The sequence below is a fragment of the Coptis chinensis genome, chromosome 6 (genome assembly GCF_015680905.1).
Source record: "Coptis chinensis isolate HL-2020 chromosome 6, ASM1568090v1, whole genome shotgun sequence".
NCBI lineage: Eukaryota > Viridiplantae > Streptophyta > Magnoliopsida > Ranunculales > Ranunculaceae > Coptis > Coptis chinensis.
Genome location: NC_141461.1, coordinates 92,578,127 through 92,602,250, shown reverse-complemented (window position 1 = coordinate 92,602,250; position 24,124 = coordinate 92,578,127). Strand labels below are relative to the sequence as shown.

General features: G+C 34.7%; 3 protein-coding genes and 1 pseudogene across 4 annotated transcripts in view; 1 reads left to right on the top strand and 3 right to left on the bottom strand.

The window, feature by feature from the left end:
- LOC147495488 (uncharacterized) overlaps nt 1-340 on the bottom strand; it is a 28,072-nt pseudogene extending 27,732 nt beyond the window's left edge. The window contains exon 1 of the transcript XR_015197523.1: nt 317-340. The product of XR_015197523.1 is annotated as an uncharacterized LOC147495488 (transcript). The remainder of the gene's footprint in view (nt 1-316) is intronic.
- A 1,675-nt stretch (nt 341-2,015) lies between these two features.
- On the top strand, nt 2,016-19,764 carry LOC147495486 (disease resistance protein At4g27190-like). The gene is made up of 3 exons (XM_086564146.1): nt 2,016-4,318; nt 4,535-5,085; nt 19,369-19,764. The coding sequence occupies exon 1, from the start codon at nt 2,450-2,452 to the stop codon at nt 4,283-4,285; it is 1,836 nt and encodes a 611-aa protein (XP_086420272.1). The 5' UTR covers nt 2,016-2,449; the 3' UTR covers nt 4,286-4,318; nt 4,535-5,085; nt 19,369-19,764.
- On the bottom strand, nt 8,167-8,637 carry LOC147495487 (uncharacterized). Its single transcript, XM_086568384.1, has one exon. The coding sequence runs from the start codon at nt 8,635-8,637 to the stop codon at nt 8,167-8,169; it is 471 nt and encodes a 156-aa protein (XP_086424510.1).
- Nucleotides 19,765-21,732: 1,968 nt separating the features above from the next.
- LOC147495485 (uncharacterized protein C594.04c-like) lies at nt 21,733-23,493 on the bottom strand. Its single transcript, XM_086564145.1, has 3 exons — nt 23,077-23,493; nt 22,696-22,959; nt 21,733-22,412 (listed from the first exon to the last, which is right to left on the bottom strand). The coding sequence occupies exons 1-3, from the start codon at nt 23,338-23,340 to the stop codon at nt 21,933-21,935; spliced, it is 1,008 nt and encodes a 335-aa protein (XP_086420271.1). The 5' UTR covers nt 23,341-23,493; the 3' UTR covers nt 21,733-21,932.
- Between the last annotated feature and the right edge of the window lie 631 nt (nt 23,494-24,124).

Genomic DNA, 24,124 nt, shown 5'->3' with positions numbered 1-24,124 from the left:
CATAGTTAACTATTTCATCATCTTGGGAATCATCAAGTTACAGAAACGTTGGCTTTCCTTTTTCTCTAAGGGTTTCTTATTCAGTTTCTTAGGGCAATTGTGAGCATAGTGACCGAACCTATTACACTTGTAACATTGGACTTTTAAGAGATCAATATAAGACTTATTTTCAGTACAATTACAAGCAAAAAAACCCAATGAAGAATTGGACAAATGGTTTGTGGATAAACATTGGAAGTTTGAGAGGTTATCTTATTATGAACAAGTAGACTTTGGAAGAAACAAAATGAAGAAAAGGGTAGCTAGCTCATCATACCTTGAGTGAAGTTGGAGTTTGCGCATTAAAAGGAGCCGTTACTGGCCACACTTGGGAGGAACTAGATTGATTTTCGGAAGTACGGTCGATGCCAATGTTAAGATACCGACACAACAAATACCGGCATATAAAGTATCAGGGGGTCATAAATTTCACCGTAGCTTGAGGTTAGATATGCTCTAGAGTCTGGACGACTAGGGGGATATGGTAGACTATTCAAAAGATTACATGTACAAAAGTTCATATAGAGAATATCTAATGTTTGCGCACTTGTGAAGAATACTATCAAATTTTAAGGACATACATTCTACATAAACTTTTCGCGGATCCGGTCTCAGAAATTTAATGCTTGGGTCCTCGGCATACGTTGATCAGTGGTTACTTTCTAAATCAAGATGGAAAACAAGGATAGACTGACAATCTGAGTGCCACTTCATAAACCAAGTGTCCTTTTTGCTCATAATTCCTTGAAAATGTAACAGGAATCCTGCACAAGATTGTTCTGAACTTTTGCGTAATTTTTTTTTCTGTGGGAGATTCCTCTGGCCTTAAATGGCGCCATTCCGTAGTTCAGCTCATAGCACATCATGTCAATATCCCAGTGGTACTCTCATCTGCAACTTGTTCACTCTCTCCAATGCTAAACATAACACCATTTGTCTGAAAAAAAAATACGAGGAATTACTAGTAAAGGACAGATCAAGAATCAACAACCAGATAAAGCTCTTAAGACATTGCTCATGTGCATATCTACTCTACGTAAGATCTTTGTTGTGGAATATACAACTTAATTATACTTACTCTTACCACCAATTACCAAACTATACAAACTTTTGTCTTGTAAGTATGTCAGACTTTTAGTTAAATTCGAGGCTTAGTTGTAGATACAATATGTCATTAAGAACCATTGATTTTCCTCCTCCCGCTCTGTCAAGGTTGACGGAAATTGTCTCCCAAGATAATGAATTTTCTTCTATAGAAAGCAGCACTTCAATTCTATGAAGTCCATTGAACATAACATAAGATTCGGGATTCTCAAGCAACGTAAGCAATAGAAAGATCAACTCGTATTGCGATCTAGTGTGTCTTTCTCCAAATTCATCCAATATTTATAGGTGAGTGGTGCTTCTCAAAACAACAAAATGACTCAAAAAAAAAGTAAGCAACTCTTGAAAAGTCACATGTTTCGAAAGCGACATATACCATTTTCAAGAGAAAGTTAATCAAGCTAAATAGTGCCTTTTCAAAAAGTCACACCTTTTCGATATGATGTAATCGTTTCGAAACCAAAGGCATTTCGAAAGCGTCGACCTTTTGACATATCAGATGTTTTGAACGGTAAACCCTTTCAAAAAAGTTTTTCTCACTTTACGCATTATTTCAAGAGAAACCCATTTCATCTCAAGTTGGGGTATCTCAGGGGACAATTCATTTATATCTGAATGGATTTCAGGTAAATATTTTTTTAACAATCCCCTTACATGAATGAAAATTTGGCTTTATCATAAACATCGGATTGTTCTTTACAAATGAAAAGATAAGCGTCGGTCAAGAAGAAGAAGAAGTAGCATGGGGAGGTGAACAAGGCGTCGGATTTAATTGGGCGATCGATGGGCTTTAGTGTCCTTAGTATCATCGTTTATATAAACTGAAATAATCATCTTCGCGATACTTTCTCGAATCACTTAGTGGTTTTTCGGTGCCGTAAAGATGTCAAAGTTGAACCGGGCCTCTAAGGACGAAGCATGGGAACTGTTCTTGGTAAATGTCGGTAAGGAGCTTGTTCCCGACGTGGAAGAGATTGCAAAAGAAGTTATTGGGGGAGTTTGTGGTTTGCCGCTTGCAATCATCACAATTGGGCTAGCTATGAGAAGCAAAGATGTTGGTGATGTTGATGAGTGGCGAAGTTGCATTATCGATCTGCGAGAATCTACAAGTTTGAACATGGCCATGGAGGAGAAAGTCATTCAAAGAATGCGAAATTCATTCTTTATCAATTGAGGGAAACCACCGTAGTGTTTCTTATATTGTGCATTGTATCCTCAAGATTATAAAATCGTCGACACTAGCGAAGTTAATTGAGTATTGGGTAATTGAAGGGTTAGTCAAGGGATCGAAAGCAAAGAAGATGAAATGCGTGGGTGGCGGGTTATAATGAACAAACTAAAAGGTTGTTGCATGCTAGAAGAAGTTTCTTTCCAAGATGTTGATAGGGACCTTGTTAAAATGCATGATTTGATAAGGGATATGGCTCTTTACATCACAAAATCAAAACCTAAATTCATGGTCGGAACTGGGATTTCATCAACCGAAATACCGCATGAAGATGATTGGTCAGAAGATCTTGAGAGGGTTTCGTTTATGGAAAGTAAAATAGAAAATATTCAAATTATTCCTAAATGCCCAAAACTCTTGACATTGATCTTTGTTCAGGAGTATTATATGTCTGGACTGAAACACGTTGCCTCTGGTTTTTTTAGGCACATGAATAGTCTGACAGTTCTCAATTTATCTGGGACTTGTATTGAGTCATTACCAGATTCACTTTCTGATTTGGTGAATCTTCGTGGTTTACTCTTAATTAATTGTGAGAAATTAGTTAGAGTGCCTTCTCTATCCAAGCTTCAGTCACTAAGAGTGTTGAAGCTCACATATTCGGACATAGAAGAACTGCCTCATGGGATGGAAATGTTGGTCAACCTCAGAAGCCTTGATCTCAGCGGCAATTCTAAATTGAAAGAAATGATCCCTTCAGGAGGATTGATATCCAAGTTTTCTTTACTTCAAGAGTTACAATTGCTGGGAATACCACCGGAAAATGTGTATGCGCGAGAAAAAGGGAGAGATTTCGTGCGGGAACTCTCAAGCTTGACACACTTGGAGAATCTTGCCATTCAATTTCACGAGCTGTCGGACTTTATTTGCTATGGTGAATTTACAAACTTTGAAAAGTTAAAAAAGTATGTTATTAAAATGGAAAGCGACATATATTTCGTAGGTCAGCACGAGAGAAGTCTATGTTTGTCCAACTCAAAAGGTATTCCTTGCAATGCCCTCCGACTTCCGAAAAGCATTCAATTTCTTCAAGTTCTACGTTTCACAAGATTATCAGAGTTGCCCTTAATTGATTCAACAGACCTAAGAGAAATTATCATTTTATGCAATTCAATGGAATTCATAGTACCAGAAGACGAAGAGGGCATCTTCCTACAACGGATTGAGATTATGAAAATCAAATACTGTCAGAATCTAAGCAAGATATATGAGAAGGTCCCAGCACACGGAGCTTTTCCTTGTTTGAAGAGGTTAGAGATCTTTGCTTGTGATAATATCAAAGTTTTCTTGTCGTCTTGGTTGCTTCAACAGCTTCTTAATCTTGAAGAAATCATTGTGGGGTATTGTAAGCAATTGGAGGAGCTAGTGGTAGCGGATGGAGATGAGAGTGGTGCCATTCCAGTACTCCCGAGGTTACATAATCTGGAATTAAAAAGTTTACCAAAACTGAAGAGCACTTGGAGCCAGCTATTCATGTACAGCAACTCTTGGCAGTCTGTTAGAATTGAGACTGTCAAACTGGACCGCCTGTTTTCAACTAGGTTATTACAACACTTTCAATACCTGGAATATATCAGGGTGTACTTTTGTGCGGAATTGGAAGAACTAATTGTAGAAGAAGAAGAAGCATGTGAAATTGATTATACTGTCGCACTCCCAAGGTTGAAGATATTGGATTTCTGGAATCTACCGAAACTGAAGAGCATTTGGAAGGGCATGATGGTTTGTGACTATCTTCAAACAGTTAAAGTATACTATGGTCCTGAATTGAAAAGGCTCCCTCTGTTCAACCGAGAACATCAGTCAGCCCCACCTTCTCTCAAAGAAATTTATGGAAGCAGAAAGTGGTGGGATACACTGGAGTGGGGAGATTATCCACGTCCTGAACATCTCTTTCATGAAGTATTTCGATAATCTGCTTCTACACTGAAAACCCTTTCGATCAAGGTATGTAGTTTCAAGCTTTTCATCAGAAACTTTATTTCTTTTTAGGATTTTCTTTGATTTGTTGCCGTTTTTAAAGATTTTCAAATAATTTGTTGTTCAATTTATCCACAGATAAATTCAAATTTGTGTTGATTTTTTCGTGGAGATTCAGAAATTCTAGTCTTGTTTTGGTTTCAATTGATTGGAATTTTGAATTTGGTTGTTTTGTTTTTTCAGTTGAACTGATTTCTAGAGTTTTCGATTATGGAATCGCCACCGATAGTATTGGAACTTCTTTTGGTGATGGTAGAACTCGGAATCGACTTCTATACTCTCAATTATTTGTTCCTATCAATCAATGGTGTCTATGTGTGTGTCCGCAATGTGATTTGTTGAACAGTCAAACTGGACGCAGAGAACGCAACAACTTAATGTATGAACAAGAAGATGTATTTGAGTGGTGGGATTCACTTGAGTGGGTGTGCCCCAGATGATATCACTGTGAATTCTTTAAGGTCTTGTCTTTTAAAGGCTGGTATGCCGAATGAAGCCAAACAAATTACGCTAACTGTGTTGAACAAGGATTTTGATCTCAATATGCCATTGTCCAGAAAAGTCCAACCATTAAGACAAAATATGAATGTTAGTGTGGCTGTTTGATTGAAGAAAATTGCCCAAGCTTCGAGTGGAGAGCTAATGGGTTCTCATGGGTCTTTGTGTGGCATGAAGCAGTATCCAAAGGCAAGGATCTTCATCTTGTGGATAGCTGTCTCCACCAATTCACCGAGGTAAAGACCATATTTCATGTACTTGCCTGTATTCTCTTGATTTCTTTTATATATATATATATATATATATATATATATAGGGATAGAGGCACAGGCACTGTCTGAATGCCCTGATTGCTTTTCAATTTCTTTTTAACACTTTTTTTTCAAATTAGAGTCCCATAAACAACCTGTTCCCACGAACACACACCTGCGACTAACAGACTCACTGCAAATAGCTAGAAACAAAAACTCGAATTTAGGTGACATTTATTGCCATCTTCATCGATTTATTTATTTTATTATATAATTTTTGTTGTTTGTGTTTTGATATGTTAAGATTGCTGCTTTTAGTTGTTCTTCTACGTCGTTTGCTCCAACTGTTCAATTTAGTTCGTTTCCTTCAGCACAATAGGAGTTTATGCATTTTCTTTACATTTCTTTAAAGCTTTAACTAAGTTAAGAAGAAAAAGTTCCATGCTATGTCACTCAAAAGAACTTTTAAATATCTTCTACGCCATCTCTTTACTCAATCTACACTAATGTTGCTTCCTGGGGAGTAATGCAATCCAAATGCATATAATGTCAAACTCTTCCATCTGCAAAAGACGAATCACGAGGATAAGTGGGTTTTTATTTCACATTTCCATTCATTTTTTTCCCATTATCATTTATTATTTTGTTTAGATCAGATTTGTATTTAGAGTGATTTTATTGTACTTTCATATTGCAATAACACCATCGACTATCAACAATTAATCGGGGTGTGTTCTCCGCGACTCCCATTTTTAGTTGTGTTCCATTCAATTTTCGTCCTTGGTGATTATCTCGAGATTATTTTGTTTAGATCAAATTTGTATTTAGAGTGATTTTATTGTACTTTCATATTGCAATAGCACTATCAGGCTATCAACAATTAATCCAAGGGTGTGAGTTCTGTGACTCCCATTTTTCAGGTGTGTTCCATTTAATTTTCGTCCTTGGTGATTATCTCGAGAGTTTAGTGCATTCTTAATAAATAAGTACTACTAATTTATTACTAGGACTGATTCTGTGTGAACCATAATGGATTGCCATATAGTTGTTGCTTATGTTATTCATTTTATAGTTGATATCATTAATTCTGTTACATGTTGTTCTTTTGTTTCCCCCAAATAATAAATTCTTTTTGTTGGGAATGATTTCAGTGTGCTCTGGATTATTTGTTTAATATAAGATTAATCTTCACTTAGGTGTCTACTACCATTCTTTTGTGGCTCTTTATATATCTCTTAAGTGTTGACTCACAATGTAATAAGACATCTCTTTGGATGCATTACTTTTGACATCATTTCAGTTTACCAATCTTAAATGTAACGTAACTAAAAAGTTCTCCCCTTCTTTATTACCTTTTATATATAGTCCATAGCCTATTTAACTTTTTCCTTCGTTTATGGCCCTTCAGTTTTACATTTATGTTTAGCAATGCCGTTGTTCAGACTAAATCATTGTCTAAGTTATTGTATATAGTATTATGTCATGCTTAGTTTCCCTACACAAGGTTGTAATTTTTTTTTATAGAAAAGTGGCAGCCAATGGGAACATTTATAAAGTCTCATCAATAATTTCAAACGAAATTCACATTTTGTCTATTTTTCAACCATCTACCATTCATTTTGTAGTTTGTTCAGATAGTTCAAACTACATTTCACGGTAAACAATTCCAATTGCAGTTCAGTTCAATTCCCAATGTACATGTGATTTTCCTCTCTCTTTGTTGGCGTCTTGGTGTCTGTTCAAGGTTTATGAGGACGAGTCCAATCAAAAGGATATTCTCCCTCTCAACTCCATCCACTCCTCCAATATTCTTTTTAATGTGTATTTCTTAAAACGTCACGGATAACGTGTATTTATTGTTGTGTGTGTTGTGTTACTTTACCGAACCATGTTTGTTTATGTCAATTATATTTCTAAGAATTACCACTGGTAGCTAGATGATGATGCAAAAAACACGTACATGCATGACTCCCAAAAAATCAGAAAATTAGTTATTAAGCCTATATAAAATCTTCTGACTTCACTCACGAGGGCATGTAAAGCAACAAACGTGGGGATATATACTAAGTGTTCATTTGTGCGGCAATAATAACTAATTTTAGCGAAAAATAAAAAGGGAGGGTTTCATGCTAAATTTCTTTTTTTTCCTTTTAGCATCTTCCTCTTTGTAATCTTATTTGAGTTTATGTCATTCTCATAGTTTAGAGGAGCTTACTTGAGGTGTCAGATTTTCAAGTTTGAGAATTCGAAATGTCAAATTGTATTTAAGTGAATAAAAAGTTTTAGGTTTCTCTCATACACAAATCAAATTGCATCGTCGTCATCAGTAGCGATTGCGTAATAAGTTGATGACGATAATTAATTTATTGCTATCATGTGTTAATAATTTATTTCCTTCAAATATTTAATGCTCAATGTTCATTTGTTTCTCTCTAACGACCCATCAAAATTTACATTCTTAAGCTGACAATTTTGAATGGAATCAATTGGAAGTAATTATTAAAAATTAATTAATTTAAATGAATCAATAAACTTTTGATTTAAAATGCAATGTAATTAACACTCCCAATTTTATTTTAGGATTCCATGTACCAGAGGATGAGATCGAGAGGTGAAGTCTTTGGTGGGTTTATTGAGTAGGTGGGTGCATGCTGCTTTAAATAGTGGGTTTAGTAATAAGTATAAGTTTGAATTCATCGTAGCGTGAGGGTCTCTAAAATTGTGTGCATCACTGAAAGGTTCTAATTGCATTTTTCAAGTTCTGGGGAGCATTGGAATGACCAAAATTCTAATCCATTGAACTTGAGATTATCAATTTAAGTAAATGATCAAATGAAGGTAGCTACCATTATTCAACATGCTCTCCGTAGATCTGAATTTACGGATTAAAATGTTTTATCAACATAAATAAATAGGATAACGTACTTCCGTCAAACACTCAAACTAGAACAGAAGTACAGAACACATTTCCTACATTCTGCATCCCACACAGAGACGGAGAAAATGAACAAAGAGCAAGAAAAGGTTGCTCGTTAGGAGCGCAACACAAGAAGGGACAAATTTGCATCAGGTGTTCTTCACTTTTTCTCCTTTAAATGACAACTTGAACCATGGAATCCACACTGATATTGTTTTCTGGTACGCAATGTATTCATTGGCTCTGAGATCATGTTGCAACATCCTTTGCTCTACAAGACCAGTGACATAGGCTAAGCACAAACTATTCACAAGAGATCCAATGAAGGTCCAACCATAACCTACGTTCCAACCAAAAACTGCCAATCCCCACCACCACAATTGCTCCCCAAAATAATTTGGATGTCGAGAGTATTGCCACAAACCCTTCTTGAGAACGATCTCTGTTGGCTTTCCTTGTTCTTTCAGTATAATGTTCCTACTAACGAATTCATGGAGCTGTGTGTCTGCGAAGTAAGCTAGAGCTATTCCACAACTACAAATGATTGTAGCAATAGTATCCCAAGTGTTCCATGGTTTTTCAACTGAATGAATTGCGTACATTGGAAGGCATACTCCCATCATTAAGACCTGAAATTCAGTATGAATATATAATGTTAGTACAAATTGAGTAGTAAGAAAACAAGCACAGAAACATGACAGTTGAAATGAGGGATTTAATATGCTGTGACAATCAAATAAGGCGTGGTTGACGGTTCCTGTATAGGACGTGTATATCAACAGATTCACACCAGTCTCCCTATACGCAAAGAAAGTACAATTTCATATCCATAATCCATGCATTTTAGAAAAGTGAATTACCTGCAAAGAAGTCTTGTTGCTTCTCCAGGTCCACTACTCAGCCATTGCCGAAATATCGACTTTGATATTGTACGAAATAAACTGCGGTGTGCAAAATGAAATTACCATTGAATTTAGTTATCTTTTCTTCTGCCAGCAATATTGTAAAGGTTTACTATGCCATGAGCTTAACCTGTGATGAATCATGGTGTCTGGATATTATCACTCTTCACCGTTGTTTCGAATGTTTTAGCTTGGTAGGTTTGCTTTTTCCTACTACATGGACAACAAGGCATCTGCTTCGGGCTGGGCAGGTTGAAGGGAAAGCTAAATTGAATTTTAAGAACGTAAATGGCTTAATGCTTATACTCGCTAGCAATTGCTTTGCTCTCTCTCATTGAAGCTTTTGCCTTGTTGACTGCTTACTCTTGGATGTCTATTGTGCTCGTGGAATCAGAAACACTTGCTTTGTATGTGTTCTTGGGGCGCAGGTAGAACATCAAATCCCTAGGACTAATGATGATGAGGAAATAGCTGCTGCTGAAGCTCTCAAGGACGAGAGCACCTACGACCTCATTGTATGTACCACTGTACTTATACCCCTACGAACGACCATCATAGGGTACCACTATAAGAGCCGCCCACTAATGAGACGGGCTTGCTTACCCGCTACTGTGGCAGTCCCGCTTGTCTACTAATGTGGCATTCGGGCATGCCCTCTATTGGAGCAATGACACTGCCCACTAATATGACAGAGATTGGGCCCGAAGCCCACCATTCTAATTTAATTTCGGATAAAAGACATAGACTTTTATAATTATGTTAAAAGCCCACCCAGTCAATTTTTTGGTAATATTACAAATTTGTCCTTTACCCCATCTTCCCCAAACAGAAATCTAAATAGTTTGAAAACAAAAAAACAAACCCTAGTTCCTCCAAATTAAACCGAAAGTATGAAAAGTGTAACATGAAAATTTGAAATTTGAAATTAATGGCGATTCCAATCGATTTTGTACATTAAAACCGAGATCTACTTTCGAAACAAAAACAACCAACTATTACAAAAGTGAGAAACTAAATTTAAAATGTCCATATATATATATATATATATATATATATATATATATATATATATATATATATATATTTTAATTTTAGTTGTATTTTGTGTTTTGGTTTAATGAACTTGCTTTTTGCTTAAATGAACATGAAGCTTAAATGTTGATGCTTGTTATTTGATTTTACATGTTGTTTTCAATTGTCAACTCCTACTGCAACATGGGTGTTACACTATACGTCAATTACCATTGCAACATGGATGTAGCACAATTAATTACCATTCCAACAACCACAGTCAACTCATATTACAACATGGATGTTGCAATGTCAATTATCATTACAACATGGATGTTGCATAGTCAATTACTACTGCAACAACCATTGTCAACTAATACTGCAACATGAATATTGCACTGTCAATTACCACTACAACAACCACTGCAACATGAATGTTACACTGTCAATTACCACTGCAACATGAATGTTACACTGTCAATTACCACTGCAACATGGATGTTGCACTGTCACCTCTACTGCAACATGGATGTTGCACTATTACATTGACATCAAATAATTGAGATTACATGTACTCATATATGAATGTTAAAGAACTTAATGGTTATACACAATAGAAAGTGCACTTATTACTTTTGATTCAAATGTACTATAAGTATTATCGTGATGAAGTTAACATAAAAAGAATGGATCTTTAGCTCAAAAAGGTAGAGCGCTTGGGAGAAGAATCCCAAGAGGATGGTGGTTCAAATCCACCAAGATTCGTTTATATGTGTATATAGCATTAAGTCTCACGCATAGTTCTAGCATTAAGTCTCATGCATTACATCAAAAGTAAGTCTCACGCATGGTTCTTGTACAACATCCCACTGCAATATGGATGTTGCACCTTCAATTACAACCTAACATGAATGTTACACTCTCAATTAGAATGTTACACTCTCAATTCATTTACTGCAACATGAATGTTGCACCGCCAATGTTTCACTCAATCATTCACGCGCAACATGAATGTTGCATTCTCAATTAAAATGTTGCACTATCAATTACGACTACAACATGAATGTTGCACTCTCAATTACGACTGCAACATGAATGTTGCAATATCAATTAGAATGTTGCACTATCAATTATGACTGCAACATGAATGTTGCACTCTTAATTACAATTGCAACACAAATAATTTCACAGGATATAAATTCCATTATAACAAATGAAAAAAAAAACGACTAACGAATAATCTCAAATGAGTATCTAACATTCAATAAAAAGAATACAATGAGTATCAATTTCTCATTAATAAATGTCAGAAGACCATACTTAAAAATCTCAATTAAGATAACAAAAAAAATATGGTTTGCCGAGAATATCAAAACTAATCACAGACTAACGAATCACACCGGTGCTTTCAATTTTTTTCTTCTTGAGTCTACCAAGACCAATCTTCGGACTACACGGATAAACCGTAGGAAAATCAAGCATATGTCTTGGCATAGAACCATTCGAAACTGGCTTGATAGAATGTGAGTAACATTGCTGAATCGATCATCAATTGATATCCTTCATCAATGTAGCTATAAAAGGAATCACCCTTACTACCAATACAAGCGATAACATGTATGCAAGGGAAATTATCAACACGCTAATAGTTACAAGTACATGATCTATTCACTAAATCAACTGAATGAATGACGTCGCTATGAACTAGAAACTGATTTTCATTTGATCTAACCACCCTCAAAGTCTTTATAGCTTCAACCTTACTAACCAGTACTATCTCCATTTTTGGACATAAAAAGGAATTCCATTTCATAGACTCCTCCAATCTGTTCCAAGTCATTTCTATCATCTTTTCCATGATTCCAAAAAGCATAGGAATAATAGGCAGGAAGCGCTCTTTAGTGATCCATATCATTCATTGAAACATTCGATCAGTTAGTGTCGAGCACATGTATCTTACCATATCTAGCACCGTGAAAGTATGCATTTGCCCAATTTTCCAATCTAATATCTGTCAAAACCTTTGCAATGAAAACCACCATGTTTCTTCAACTTTTCAAAGACAAGGCAAAAATTCATGATGAGAAGCTATATAAGCACAATCGAAAAAATAGCTTCACAACATATTTTCTCAATTTGTTATCTTTTTCGTATAACATAACCAACATTGTTCTTCAAGTGCCAAAAACAATATGAGTTAAATGACCTTGAAAACACAATTAGAATATTACACAATGTATTCAACGTATAACTTTACAAAGTATGTAGTAACAATATCAATAATTCAAAGTAAAGAAAATCAGATATTAAATTAAACAATCAATATATATAGCAACCGCTTGAAATCACAGGAGTATGCAATAAAACTAATCTACATAAAGGGGAAATGCTTCATTTGTAATGAATGAAATCCAAAAAGTCAATCAATGCCAAATTTCAAAGGTTATTTTGAAACCCAAAATCATAAATAATAAAAACACTCATTTTTTTAGAACGATTAGAGGAAAAAAAAAAAGAGTGGGGAGAAAAGAAGATGGAGAGGCAAAGTGATTACTTTGATTGTGGGAGATGCGAAGGTCGACAGCTAGTGTATGTTGGAGTGTGGTGATGAAGATATATTTTGAGAAGAGAGGTGTTTGTGAGGAAAAACTTGAAAAGGGTAAAATGGGCATTTTGAATAAATGAAACACAAAGAAAAGACTTAAACTCGAAATTTACCGAAGTTGAAACCTTTATTTCACATTTCAAAAAATCGGGTGGGCTTTAGGTGTAATTAATAAAGTCAATGGTTTTTAAGCTAATAAAGACTGGAATTAGGGTTTTAAACCTAGTTTTATGCTAATATGACACCCAAGTTATATATAGCAGGTCTGGAGATATGTCAAGGGATTTTGTCCATATGAAGCTTTTGGAAAGATTTTATACAAAGAGGGAAATATCTCGTCAAATAAGAAAGGGGGTATTTTTAGCAATGAGATTCCTATAAATACCCAACAATCATTTCAAACAAAAGAACTACGTGCATTTTTTGACTTGATTCCGAGAGAACAATTTGGATACGTAGGCAGCCATTGGTGGTACAGTCTCTTTCACTCTCTATCAACCTCTCCAACAAGATCATTAGTGTGTTTGTGTGAGTTCTCACCCAAACACCCTCTATTGGAGCAATGACACTGCCCACTAATATGACACCCAAGTTATATATAGTAGGTCTGGAGATATGTCAAGGGATTTTGTCCATATGAAGCTTTTAGAAAGATTTTATACAAAGAGGGAAATATCTCGTCAAATAAGAAAGGGGTATTTTTAGCAATGAGATTCCTATAAATACCCAACAATCATTTCAAACAAAAAACTACGTGCATTTTTTAGACTTGATTCCAGAGAACAATTTGGATACGTAGGCAGCCATTGGTGGTACAGTCTCTTTCACTCTCTATCAACCTCTCCAACAAGATCATTAGTGTGTTTGTGTGAGTTCTCACCCAAACACTCATGAAAGAATTTGTTGGTCCTAATTATGTTGCCGTTTGAGTCATTCACACTCCATATGCTTATCAATTATTTTAGTTAGGCCTTGAACTACTATTTCTGAGAATTATCTTCGTTCTGAAATCATCAATATTCATAGTTCCATTTCAAGCGGAAAAAACCTCAAATTTTCTAGAATAGGAACATGATATTATATATCTTTAAGTTTAAAACTTAATTGCTGCAGAATCTCTAATAGCCAAACCCTCTTGAATATGGTTGTCTATAAATCACCAAATAATTTTTTTTTTACTATATGAAGATCAAAGAATATGTATGAAAATAAAAAGGAGCAAAAGAATATTGAGTTGGAACAAGAACTGGGATGAAGATCGGATACATACAAGTGGTGTTGCACGCAATATCAAAATTGAAAATGAAGAGGTAAGACCCAAGAAAAGCATGAAAGCTGAGTCTCTTTTGATACGCCGTATCCAGTTTGACAGATTACATGATCCCAGTGTTTCTCGTTGACCCCAGTGCACTTGTAAAAGTATCTCCTACATTTGTTCTGTTTTTCGATCTGTTCTTTCATTTTATACTGAAGATTCCAGCTTCACTTCCCTATAGGGATGGCGATAAATCTAGCTAGGATATCTGATCTAGTGAAGACATTGAAAAGGTAAACAAAGAAGAGTCTGTTACATGTACCGAAGAGGAAAATATTTGAGCAAGTTTGGAGGAAGGTAGAAGGGGAGCAATGTAAACCTGCTGGAGAGGTGAAACTGAATAATTCATCTTTTAGTCTATAATTTAGTTTCTTTCCGTGTAGTGTTTTCCATAATTGAATTTCTTTCGTTTCTTTTGTTATCTTAATCTTGCTTGACAAGCTATGTTCCTATAATTATTTGTAAAGTGCACCAAAAAGTAAAATAGGTAATTAAAGAAGAAGCAACACTCCAGGAGCACTCAACGGACACTGCTGGAGAAGAAGCACTACTTAAAGAGAACTCCCAGATAGATGAACAGGTGTTGAAAGAGCATAAAGAAAACGTCATTTGAACTTTGAAGAAAAGAAATTTAAATATATGTATAGTCTACACCAGATCTACTGTTAATTTGCATCATACCTCTCTGTTATCTTTTATTACTATCAGTTTGAAACTTTATCTGGTGGAATGCAGGTATTTGAGGGTCTTACGGTGGATGGAGCTAACAAGGAGATAGAAGAGGACATCTTAGGAGAAAAAGAACGTGTTTGAGGATCAGTCCGCAGTCTACATTGGAGAAACCACAGCTTAAGAGAGCTATAAGGGAGATGAAAAAAAGAAGGATAAGAAATCTGAAGAAGAGGTCAGTGACAAGATATAGTGGGGAGCTCAATCTCTGACTGTATCACTCGAATATGTTCTAGACTACCATTTTATTGTTTTTTCCCTGTTAGTCTCTCTTGTATCCTGTCCCTAAAGTTATACCTTCATTTGTTATACGTACTAAATTTCTCTGGGACTTGAGACGTGCGACCAAAGCAAGTGAGGATAGTAATCATAGTACTACACATACCTGCATAGTCTATCTTGTATCCTGTTTATAAAGTTACAAGAATTCTCTTAAACGGATTATCCGTTTACGGACATATTATATAGTGTCTTGACGCATCTTATTTAGTGTCTTGCCCACAACCATACAATAAGTGTAAATGAAAAAGTTGTTCAAGACACTAAACAAGTTGTCCAAGACACCATGTCTGTTAACGGATAATCCGTTGAAGAGAAGGCCTGTATAAAGTTATATCTTAATTTGTTATACTAGATATCTTTGGGACTTGAGACGCGCGACCAATGCAAGTGAGGGTATTAATACACATACCGTACCATAGAAGGTTGCTGATGCTAGCGTTACCAACTACACAGAGTTCATGGGAGAAAAGAAGGTCATAGAACCTGCCTCAAGAAACAGACCACCATTATCTAGAACCTGCCTCTCTTGCAATGGTTCAGAAAAATTAAGCTTACAGGAAGGAAGCAGAGGGTGGGAAGCTGGTTGATGCTTGCCATCTTAATTACTTCTTAACAAATATCACCAACAACCAAAGCTAATGGCGCAAGCTCAGAGGGTCTAGATGGCGAGGAATGAAAAGTACTAAAAACAGAAACTATTCTAATGTAAGGTATAAATAACAAAATAGTAACCACTGCCATGTATCAACACTTGATTTTTAGGTGCTTATCCGATGAAGTCGTTTACAAAACTTGAAGTAAATCTACCTAATCATCATATAACAAACAGAGTCAAATTCTTAAGAAATTCATACTACAGTTTCATTCTGACTCAACATGTCTTATACTCAACATCTGTAACTAGTAAAGAGGGAAGCAAAGTGGTTGTTGCAACTGACCTAGAGTAAAAGGGTTTCTAATATTATGTATTATCTGGTCAAATACACAAATAACACAACTGTCAGAGCCTCTATATCCTTTTTTAGCTTACTGATGTTATGCTAGGAGTGAAATATTTTGGGCACTCTTCTTCTAGCGGATGACTCCATATGTTGTTAGCATCAAAACTGTGGAAAAGATAAGAAATTATAGAAACAATATCCACATATGCTTCCACTTTCCTTCAGAAGCGTACAAGACAGATATTGTTGTCATAGCAGTCGTAATGAATCCAAAACCTTCGACAATACTCTGCACTAGAGTTGATCCTATTAGTATCGCCAGCATCGAAAGAGTTCCAATCGCCATCCCAACAATTCTAGCATGCCATCCTCCTTTTAGAACTTTTGGATACTTAGGTGTAGAGGATTGCTACACCAAGGTTTAGTCCATAATCCAATATATGTTTGGCCACATATATGTTTCACTCTCAATTCTTAAACAAACGGTCAGACCTCAACCAAAAAAAAAACACACACACACACACACAAATTCATAAAGGACTTGCGGCGCAACGCAGCTTGTTGCACGCTTGTCCCAATTATTTGTAAAAATTATTATCACTATTAATAAAATTTCCACTTAAAAAAAAACAAAACAAAACAAGGTAATTTTTTATTTTCAATGTTAATATTTTATAAGTCTATATAACATTATTATATAGACTTATAACATTATAGAAAATTAACAATTTGTTAAATTGTTGTAGACTTGTGGACTAAATTATTTAGATATATATAGACATAGTAGTATCAATCAATGGCTTAAGTACGCAGCTTGTTGCACGCTTATCCCAATTATTTGTAAAAGTTATTATCACTATCAATAAAATTTCCACTTAAAAAAAAACAAAACAAAACAAGGTAATTTTTTATTTTCACTGTTAATATTTTATAAGTTTATATAACATTATTATATAGACTTATAACATTATAGAAAGTTAACAATTTGTTAAATTGTTGTAGACTTGTGGACTAAATTATTTAGATATATATAGACATAGTAGTATCAATTAATGGCTTAAGTATACAGCTTGTTGCACGCTTGTCCCAATTATTTGTAAAAGTTATTATCACTATCAATAAAATTTCCACTTAAAAAAAACAAAACAAAACAAGGTAATTTTTTATTTTCAATGTTAATATTTATAAGTCTATATAACATTATTATATAGACTTATAACATTATAGAAAGTTAACAATTTGTTAAATTGTTGTAGACTTGTGGACTAAATTATTTAGATATATATAGACATAGTAGTATCAATTAATGACTTAAGTATACAGCTTGTTGCACGCTTGTCCCAATTATTTGTAAAAGTTATTATCACTATCAATAAAATTTCCACTTAAAAAAAACAAAACAAAACAAGGTAATTTTTTATTTTCAATGTTAATATTTTATAAGTCTATATAACATTATTATATAGACTTATAACATTATAGAAAGTTAACAATTTGTTAAATTGTTGTAGACTTGTGGACTAAATTATTTAGATATATATAGACATAGTAGTATCAATTAATGGTTTAAGTGCTTAAGTAGTTAACTTCATCAGTCCATATTAAATTCTTAGTAGTCAACGCACTCTAGTTTTGTGAATTGAAATAAATGTATAATTTTGTTAATCTTTATTGTTTAGACCCTCTGACAAAAAAATTCCGAACCAGAACCTCTTAATGGAGTTAAGTTTGGGGTTGACATTTTTTATTTCCAGCTGAAACATGAATAACACAACAAATTTCTAAACATTATTTTCAAAAAAAGTTTGTTTCAACTGCCAAGATTCAACAACATTTGCGGTGGAAATTAGGCAAGAACTACAACACGCATCTAAATCTAAATTCGACAATAATATTATGATAAACTAAACACAAAATTATATAAATTTTGATGAATGCATTTTTTTCAATCAACTAAACTAGTTATTGAGTAATTTCAAGATACAACAACTCAAAATTATTAAAGAAGAAGATGAATAATAAATTTATAAACTCAATTAAGCTCAATCTTGCTAGGTTATCATTCAACTCATTTTTTATCTGAAAACGATTCTCAACTCAAATACTAATTGTTCAACAAGCTAATAAGCTAGACTACTATGAACAAAAACGAAGAAAAGCTTAGTATATAATACCTAGAACTGATGTGAATCGAAAAAAACTCGGAGCTCTGTGAAGTGAAAGAAAATTTCTTGAAGAATTATTTTTCTCTGGAGTGGACAGCATTTTATAATGGTGGTGAAGAAGAAAGAGGAGCGCGAGAAATGTTGTTAGAACAAATAACAAAATCACGTGCTATTAGTGGCCACGTGGACTAATCCATTGCATAACTGCTTGTTCGAGAGGAGAGAGACAGTATTAGTTATTGTTGTTATGAACAACAATATTTCCTAAGTATCACATTTTTTAATACAGTTAATGTTCAATATTTATCTTTTATATAATGCGAAAACTTTTTCTAAGTATCACATTTTTTAATACAATTAATGTTCAATATTTATTTTTATATAATCACTAAAACTTTTAATACAATTAATGTTCAATATTTATCTTTTATATAATGCTAAAACTTTTTCTAAGTATCACATTTTTTAATACAATTAATGTTCAATATTTATTTTTATATAATCACGAAAACTTGTTTTTTTCATTTAGTTCCCATATTTCCAGTTTTAGGCCAAAGTTTTAATCAAAAGGGTACCAGAAAGTTAGATAACCACTTTCTTTTTGCTTTTCACACAAAGGGTAAAATCGTAAATACACTTCACCTTTTCCATCACTTAAATTACAATTGGAAAAACCAAACAGACGTACCATTTCCATCGCTTCTTAAATCACAATGGGAAAAAAAAATAGCACACAAATTATCTCCAACGCTTTTTCATTATCATCTCAACTCTCCTCATCATTCGAACCTCTCTCACCCACAGATTCTAATTTACTGTTTCTTTTTCATTCGTTTTGTTATATTAATCGTAGAAATCTCTATCAAAGGCAGCTCAATCAACAGCACTTATCTTCTAGCGTTAATGAAGGTTCGGTTTTAATTTAATCCGTTGCCAAAAGTTATCTCATTATATTTAAAACTTTATTTTTTTGCTTCCATTCTAACTTATTCTTCTTTTTAACACTTTTTTTTCAAATTAGAGTCCCATAAACAACCTGTTCCCGCGAACACACGCCTGTGACTAACAGACTCACTGCAAATAGCTAGAAACAGAAACTCGAATTTAGGTGACATTTATTGCCATCTTCATCGATTTATTTATTTTAGTATATAATTTTTGTTGTTTGTGTTTTGACATGTTAAGATTGCTGCTTTTAGTTGTTCTTCTACGTCGTTTGCTCCAACTGTTCAATGTAGTTCGTTTCCTTCAGCACAATAGGAGTTTATGCATTTTCTTTACATTTCTTTAAAGCTTTAACTAAGTTAAGAAGAAAAAGTTCCATGCCATGTCACTCAAAAGAACTTTTAAATATCTTCTACGCTCATCTCTTTACTCAATCTACACTAATGTTGCTTCCAGGGAGTAACAGATCCAGCGCGCATATAATGTCAGCAACTCTTCCATCTGCAAGACGACCGTCGAGGATAAGTGGGTTTTTATTTCACATTTCCATTCTTTTTTTTCCCATTATCATTTATTATTTTGTTTAGATCAGATTTGTATTTAGAGTGATTTTATTGTACTTTCATATTGCAATAACACTATCAGACTATCAACAATTAATCCAGGGGTGTGTGTTCTGCGACTCCCATTTTTTAGTTGTGTTCCATTCAATTTTCGTCCTTGGTGATTATCTCGAGATTATTTTGTTTAGATCAAATTTGTATTTAGAGTGATTTTATTGTACTTTCATATTGCAATAGCACTATCAGGTTATCAACAATTAATCCAAGGGTGTGAGTTCTGTGACTCCCATTTTTCAGGTGTGTTCCATTCAATTTTCGTCCTTGGTGATTATCTCGAGAGTTTAGTGCATTCTTAATAAATAAGTACTACTAATTTATTACTAGGATTGATTCTGTGTGAACCAGAATGGATTGTCATACAGTTGTTGCTTATGTTATTCATTTTATAGTTGGTATCATTAATTCTGTTACATGTTGCTCTTTTGTTTCCCCCAAATAATAATATTCTTTTTGTTGGGAATGATTTCAGTGTGCTCTGAATTATTTGTTTAATATAAGATTAATCTTCACTTAGGTGTCTACTACCATTCTTTTGTGGGTCTTTATATATCTCTTAAGTGTTGACTCACAATGTAATAAGACATCTCTTTGGATGCATTACTTTTGACATCATTTCAGTTTACCAATCTTAAATGTAACGTAACTAAAAAGTTCTCCCCTTCTTTATTACCTTTTATATATAGTCCATAGCCTATTTAACTTTTTCCTTCGTTTATGGCCCTTCAGTTTTACATTTATGTTTAGCAATGTCGTTGTTCAGACTAAATCATTGTCTAAGTTACTGTATATAGTATTATGTCATGCTTAGTTTCCCTACACAAGGTTGTAATTTTTGTTTTTTTTATAGAAAAGTGGCAGCCAATGGGAACATTTATAAAGTCTCATCAATAATTTCAAACGAAATTCACATTTTGTCTATTTTTCAACCATCTGCTATTCATTTTGTAGTTTGTTCAGATAGGTCAAACTACATTTCACGGTAAACAATTCCAATTGCAGTTCAGTTCAATTCCCAATGTATCTGTGATTTTCCTCTCTCTTTGTTGGCGTCTTGGTGTCTGTTCAAGGTTTATGAGGACGAGTCCAATCAAAAGGATATTCTCCCTCTCAACTCCATCCACTCCTCCAATATTCTTTTTAATGTGTATTTCTTAAAACGTCACGGATAACGTGTATTTATTGTTGTGTGTGTTGTGTTACTTTACCGAACTATGTTTGTTTATGTCAATTATATTTCTAAGAATTACCACTGGTAGCTAGATGATGATGCAAAAAACACGTACATGCATGACTCCCTAAAAATCAGAAAATTAGTTATTAAGCCTATATAAAATCTTCTGACTTCACTCATGAAGTCATGAGGGCATGTAAAGCAACAAACGTGGGGATATATACAAAATGTTCATTTGTGCGGCAATAATAACTAATTTTAGCAAAAAATAAAAAGGGGGGGTTTCATGTTAAATTTCTTTTTTTCCTTTTAGCATCTTCCTCTTTGTAATCTTATTTGAGTTTATGTCATTCTCATAGTTTAGAGGAGCTTACTTGAGGTGTGAGATTTTCAAGTTTGAGAATTCGAAATGTCAAATTGTATTTAAGTGAATAAAAAGTTTTAGGTTTCTCTCATACACAAATCAAATTGCATCGTCGTCATCAGTAGCGATTGCGTAATAAGTTGATGACGATAATTAATTTATTGCTATCATGTGTTAATAATTTATTTCCTTCAAATATTTAATGCTCAATGTTCATTTGTTTCTCTCTAACGACCCATCAAAATTTACATTCTTAAGCTGACAATTTTGAATGGAATCAATTGGAAGTAATTATTAAAAATTAATTAATTTAAGTGAATCAATAAACTTTTGATTTAAAATGCAATGTAATTAACACTCCCAATTTTATTTTAGGATTCCATGTACCAGAGGATGAGATCGAGAGGTGAAGTCTTTGGTGGGTTTATTGAGTAGGTGGGTGCATGCTGCTTTAAATAGTGGGTTTAGTAATAAGTATAAGTTGGAATTCATCGTAGCGTGAGGGTCTCTAAAATTGTGTGCATCACTGAAAGGTTCTAATTGCATTTTTCAAGTTCTGGGGAGCATTGGAATGACCAGAATTCTAATCCATTGAACTTGAGATTATCAATTTAAGTAAATGATCAAATGAAGGTAGCTACCATTATTCAACATGCTCTCTGTAGATCTGAATTTACGGATTAAAATGTTTTATCAACATAAATAAATAGGATAACGTACTTCCATCAAAACACTCAAACTAGAACAGAAGTACAGAACACATTTCCTACATTCTGCATCCCACACAGAGACAGGGAAAATGAACAAAGAGCAAGAAAAGGTTGCTCGTTAGGAGCGCAACACAAGAAGGGACAAATTTGCATCAGGTGTTCTTCACTTTTTCTCCTTTAAATGACAACTTGAACCATGGAATCCACACTGATGTTGTTTTCTGGTACGCAATGTATTCATTGGCTCTGAGATCATGTTGCAACATCCTTTGCTCTACAAGACCAGTGACATAGGCTAAGCACAGACTATTCACAAGAGATCCAATGAAGGTCCAACCATATCCAACGTTCCAACCAAAAACTGCCAATCCCCACCACCACAATTGCTCCCCAAAATAATTTGGATGTCGAGAGTATTGCCACAAACCCTTCTTGAGAACGATCTCTGTTGGCTTTCCTTGTTCTTTCAGTATAATGTTCCTACTAATGAATTCATGGAGCTGTGTGTCTGCGAAGTAAGCTAGAGCTATTCCACAACTACAAATGATTGTAGCAATAGTATCCCAAGTGTTCCATGGTTTTTCAACTGAATGAATTGCGTACATTGGGAGGCATACTCCCATCATTAAGACCTGAAATTCAGTATGAATATATAATGTTAGTACAAATTGAGTAGTAAGAAAACGAGCACAGAAACATAACAGTTGAAATGAGGAATTAATATGCTGTGACAATAAAATAAGGCGTGGTTGACGGTTCCTGTATAGGACGTGTATATCAACAGATTCACACCAGTCTCCCTATACGCAAAGAAAGTACAATTTCATATTCATAATCCATGCATCTGTACTAGTTTACTGACTCTGAAAACAGAGCTGTGAGGGCATATAGAGTTGTTTTAGAAAAGTGAATTACCTGCTGAGCAATGTAAACTGCAAAAAACGAGACCCACCACCATCGCTTACCGTACTGTTCCCTCATATCAGTAAATCGCCAGTCTTCTCTTGCACCCCATTGCCACCTTTCTCTCCTGAAGTAGCTATGGGAGAGCCTAATGCTCCAAACCCAAGTCAGAGAAGTTACAACCATGGACCTAAAGACATTAAACTTTGAAAGAGGATGGCTTGCATAATAGTTAACCAGCATCACAGGTATCACCGTCCAATACAAATCAATCATCTGCACTCATATTTAAGATTATATTCCAAGTTAAGTAGAAAATGAAAATAAATGTGCAGTGGGACTGTGTGGGAGAATGTATTTTCTTTTTCAAGGAAGATTAAGTGGCCTACGTACCCAGTGGCTTGATTGGATGAGACTGATGAGCCAGAACAGAATATCAACATTGATGAAGAAAAGAAGAACAGCCAGTAGATGGGGATGGTTGAAACTACATGTCCAGATAGCATGTAGAGTTCCATCTACACTAGTACTACCGTCTGTAGTAGCTTTAGCAGTCGTGCTCTTACTACTATTGAAATGGTGGAGGAATACGAGATAAAAAGCAATGGAGGGAAGAGGAACCAAGATGGCTATCAAAGCGTTTTTTAAGTTCCCCATTGCTTATGATTGTTGAGGTGATATCCTCATGCGATATAGCTATGTCCAGCTACCCTTTTATAATACAAAGACACTTGGTAATGCTCAAAGTTTCTAATGGCTTACAAAATCTCTCATGGGCTACTTTTACTGTTGAAAATGTCTTTTTGATTTACTATAGATATATAGAGGTTCAACACTACCTCTGTAGGCTTCCTTTACCCTTTTTTTCCCCTCTCTCTCTCCATCTTATCTATGGGTTGATGAAAATCATGAAAGTCACGTAACAAGATATTACTTCGTGCATGCGTGGGAGTGCCATGAAGCGACCAAGTATAACGATTCCACTTTGTTGACATTTAGGCCTCCAGAAATTGCACTTAACCAGCCGGTATATGTATTGCTAGCCCCACAGGTCCTTTGGATTCCTCAAAATGTGATTTTGAAGAAACTAGCATCTTCTTTTGGACAATGTATCTACAGACTCTGTACTTACAATTCTTCAATTATATTTGTTTAGTCAACAAAGTGGTACAATTCATGGTAAAGTTACAAATGCTTTTAACCTTGGGACTGATTTGTGGTTCGGCGGATTGATAATATATAGAATCAATTAGCATGCTAAGTGAACATAATGATGTATGTAGTGCCGTAGTGGTGATCCTAATGATGACCACTGACACCCACACGGCCACACCACACTAATCACTATATGTATGTATACCTCCAGGCCCTGGTCCCCACCTACTCCAAACCTTCAGAGAGAGATTGGAATCTGCTTTGCAAAAAAACCCAGAAATAGCTG

Bases quoted from the DNA above. Each gene is read 5' to 3' on its own strand.
- LOC147495487 (XM_086568384.1), bottom strand. From the start codon at position 8,637: ATGGGAGTATGCCTTCCAATGTACGCAATTCATTCAGTTGAAAAACCA.
- LOC147495485 (XM_086564145.1), bottom strand. From the start codon at position 23,340: ATGGGGAACTTAAAAAACGCTTTGATAGCCATCTTGGTTCCTCTTCCC. The intron at 22,960-23,076 runs GTACGTAGGCCA...ATATGAGTGCAG, and splicing joins TCATCCAATCAAGCCACTGG to ATGATTGATTTGTATTGGAC. The intron at 22,413-22,695 runs GTAATTCACTTT...ACTGAATTTCAG, and splicing joins CAGTTTACATTGCTCAGCAG to GTCTTAATGATGGGAGTATG.
- LOC147495486 (XM_086564146.1), top strand. From the start codon at position 2,450: ATGCGTGGGTGGCGGGTTATAATGAACAAACTAAAAGGTTGTTGCATG.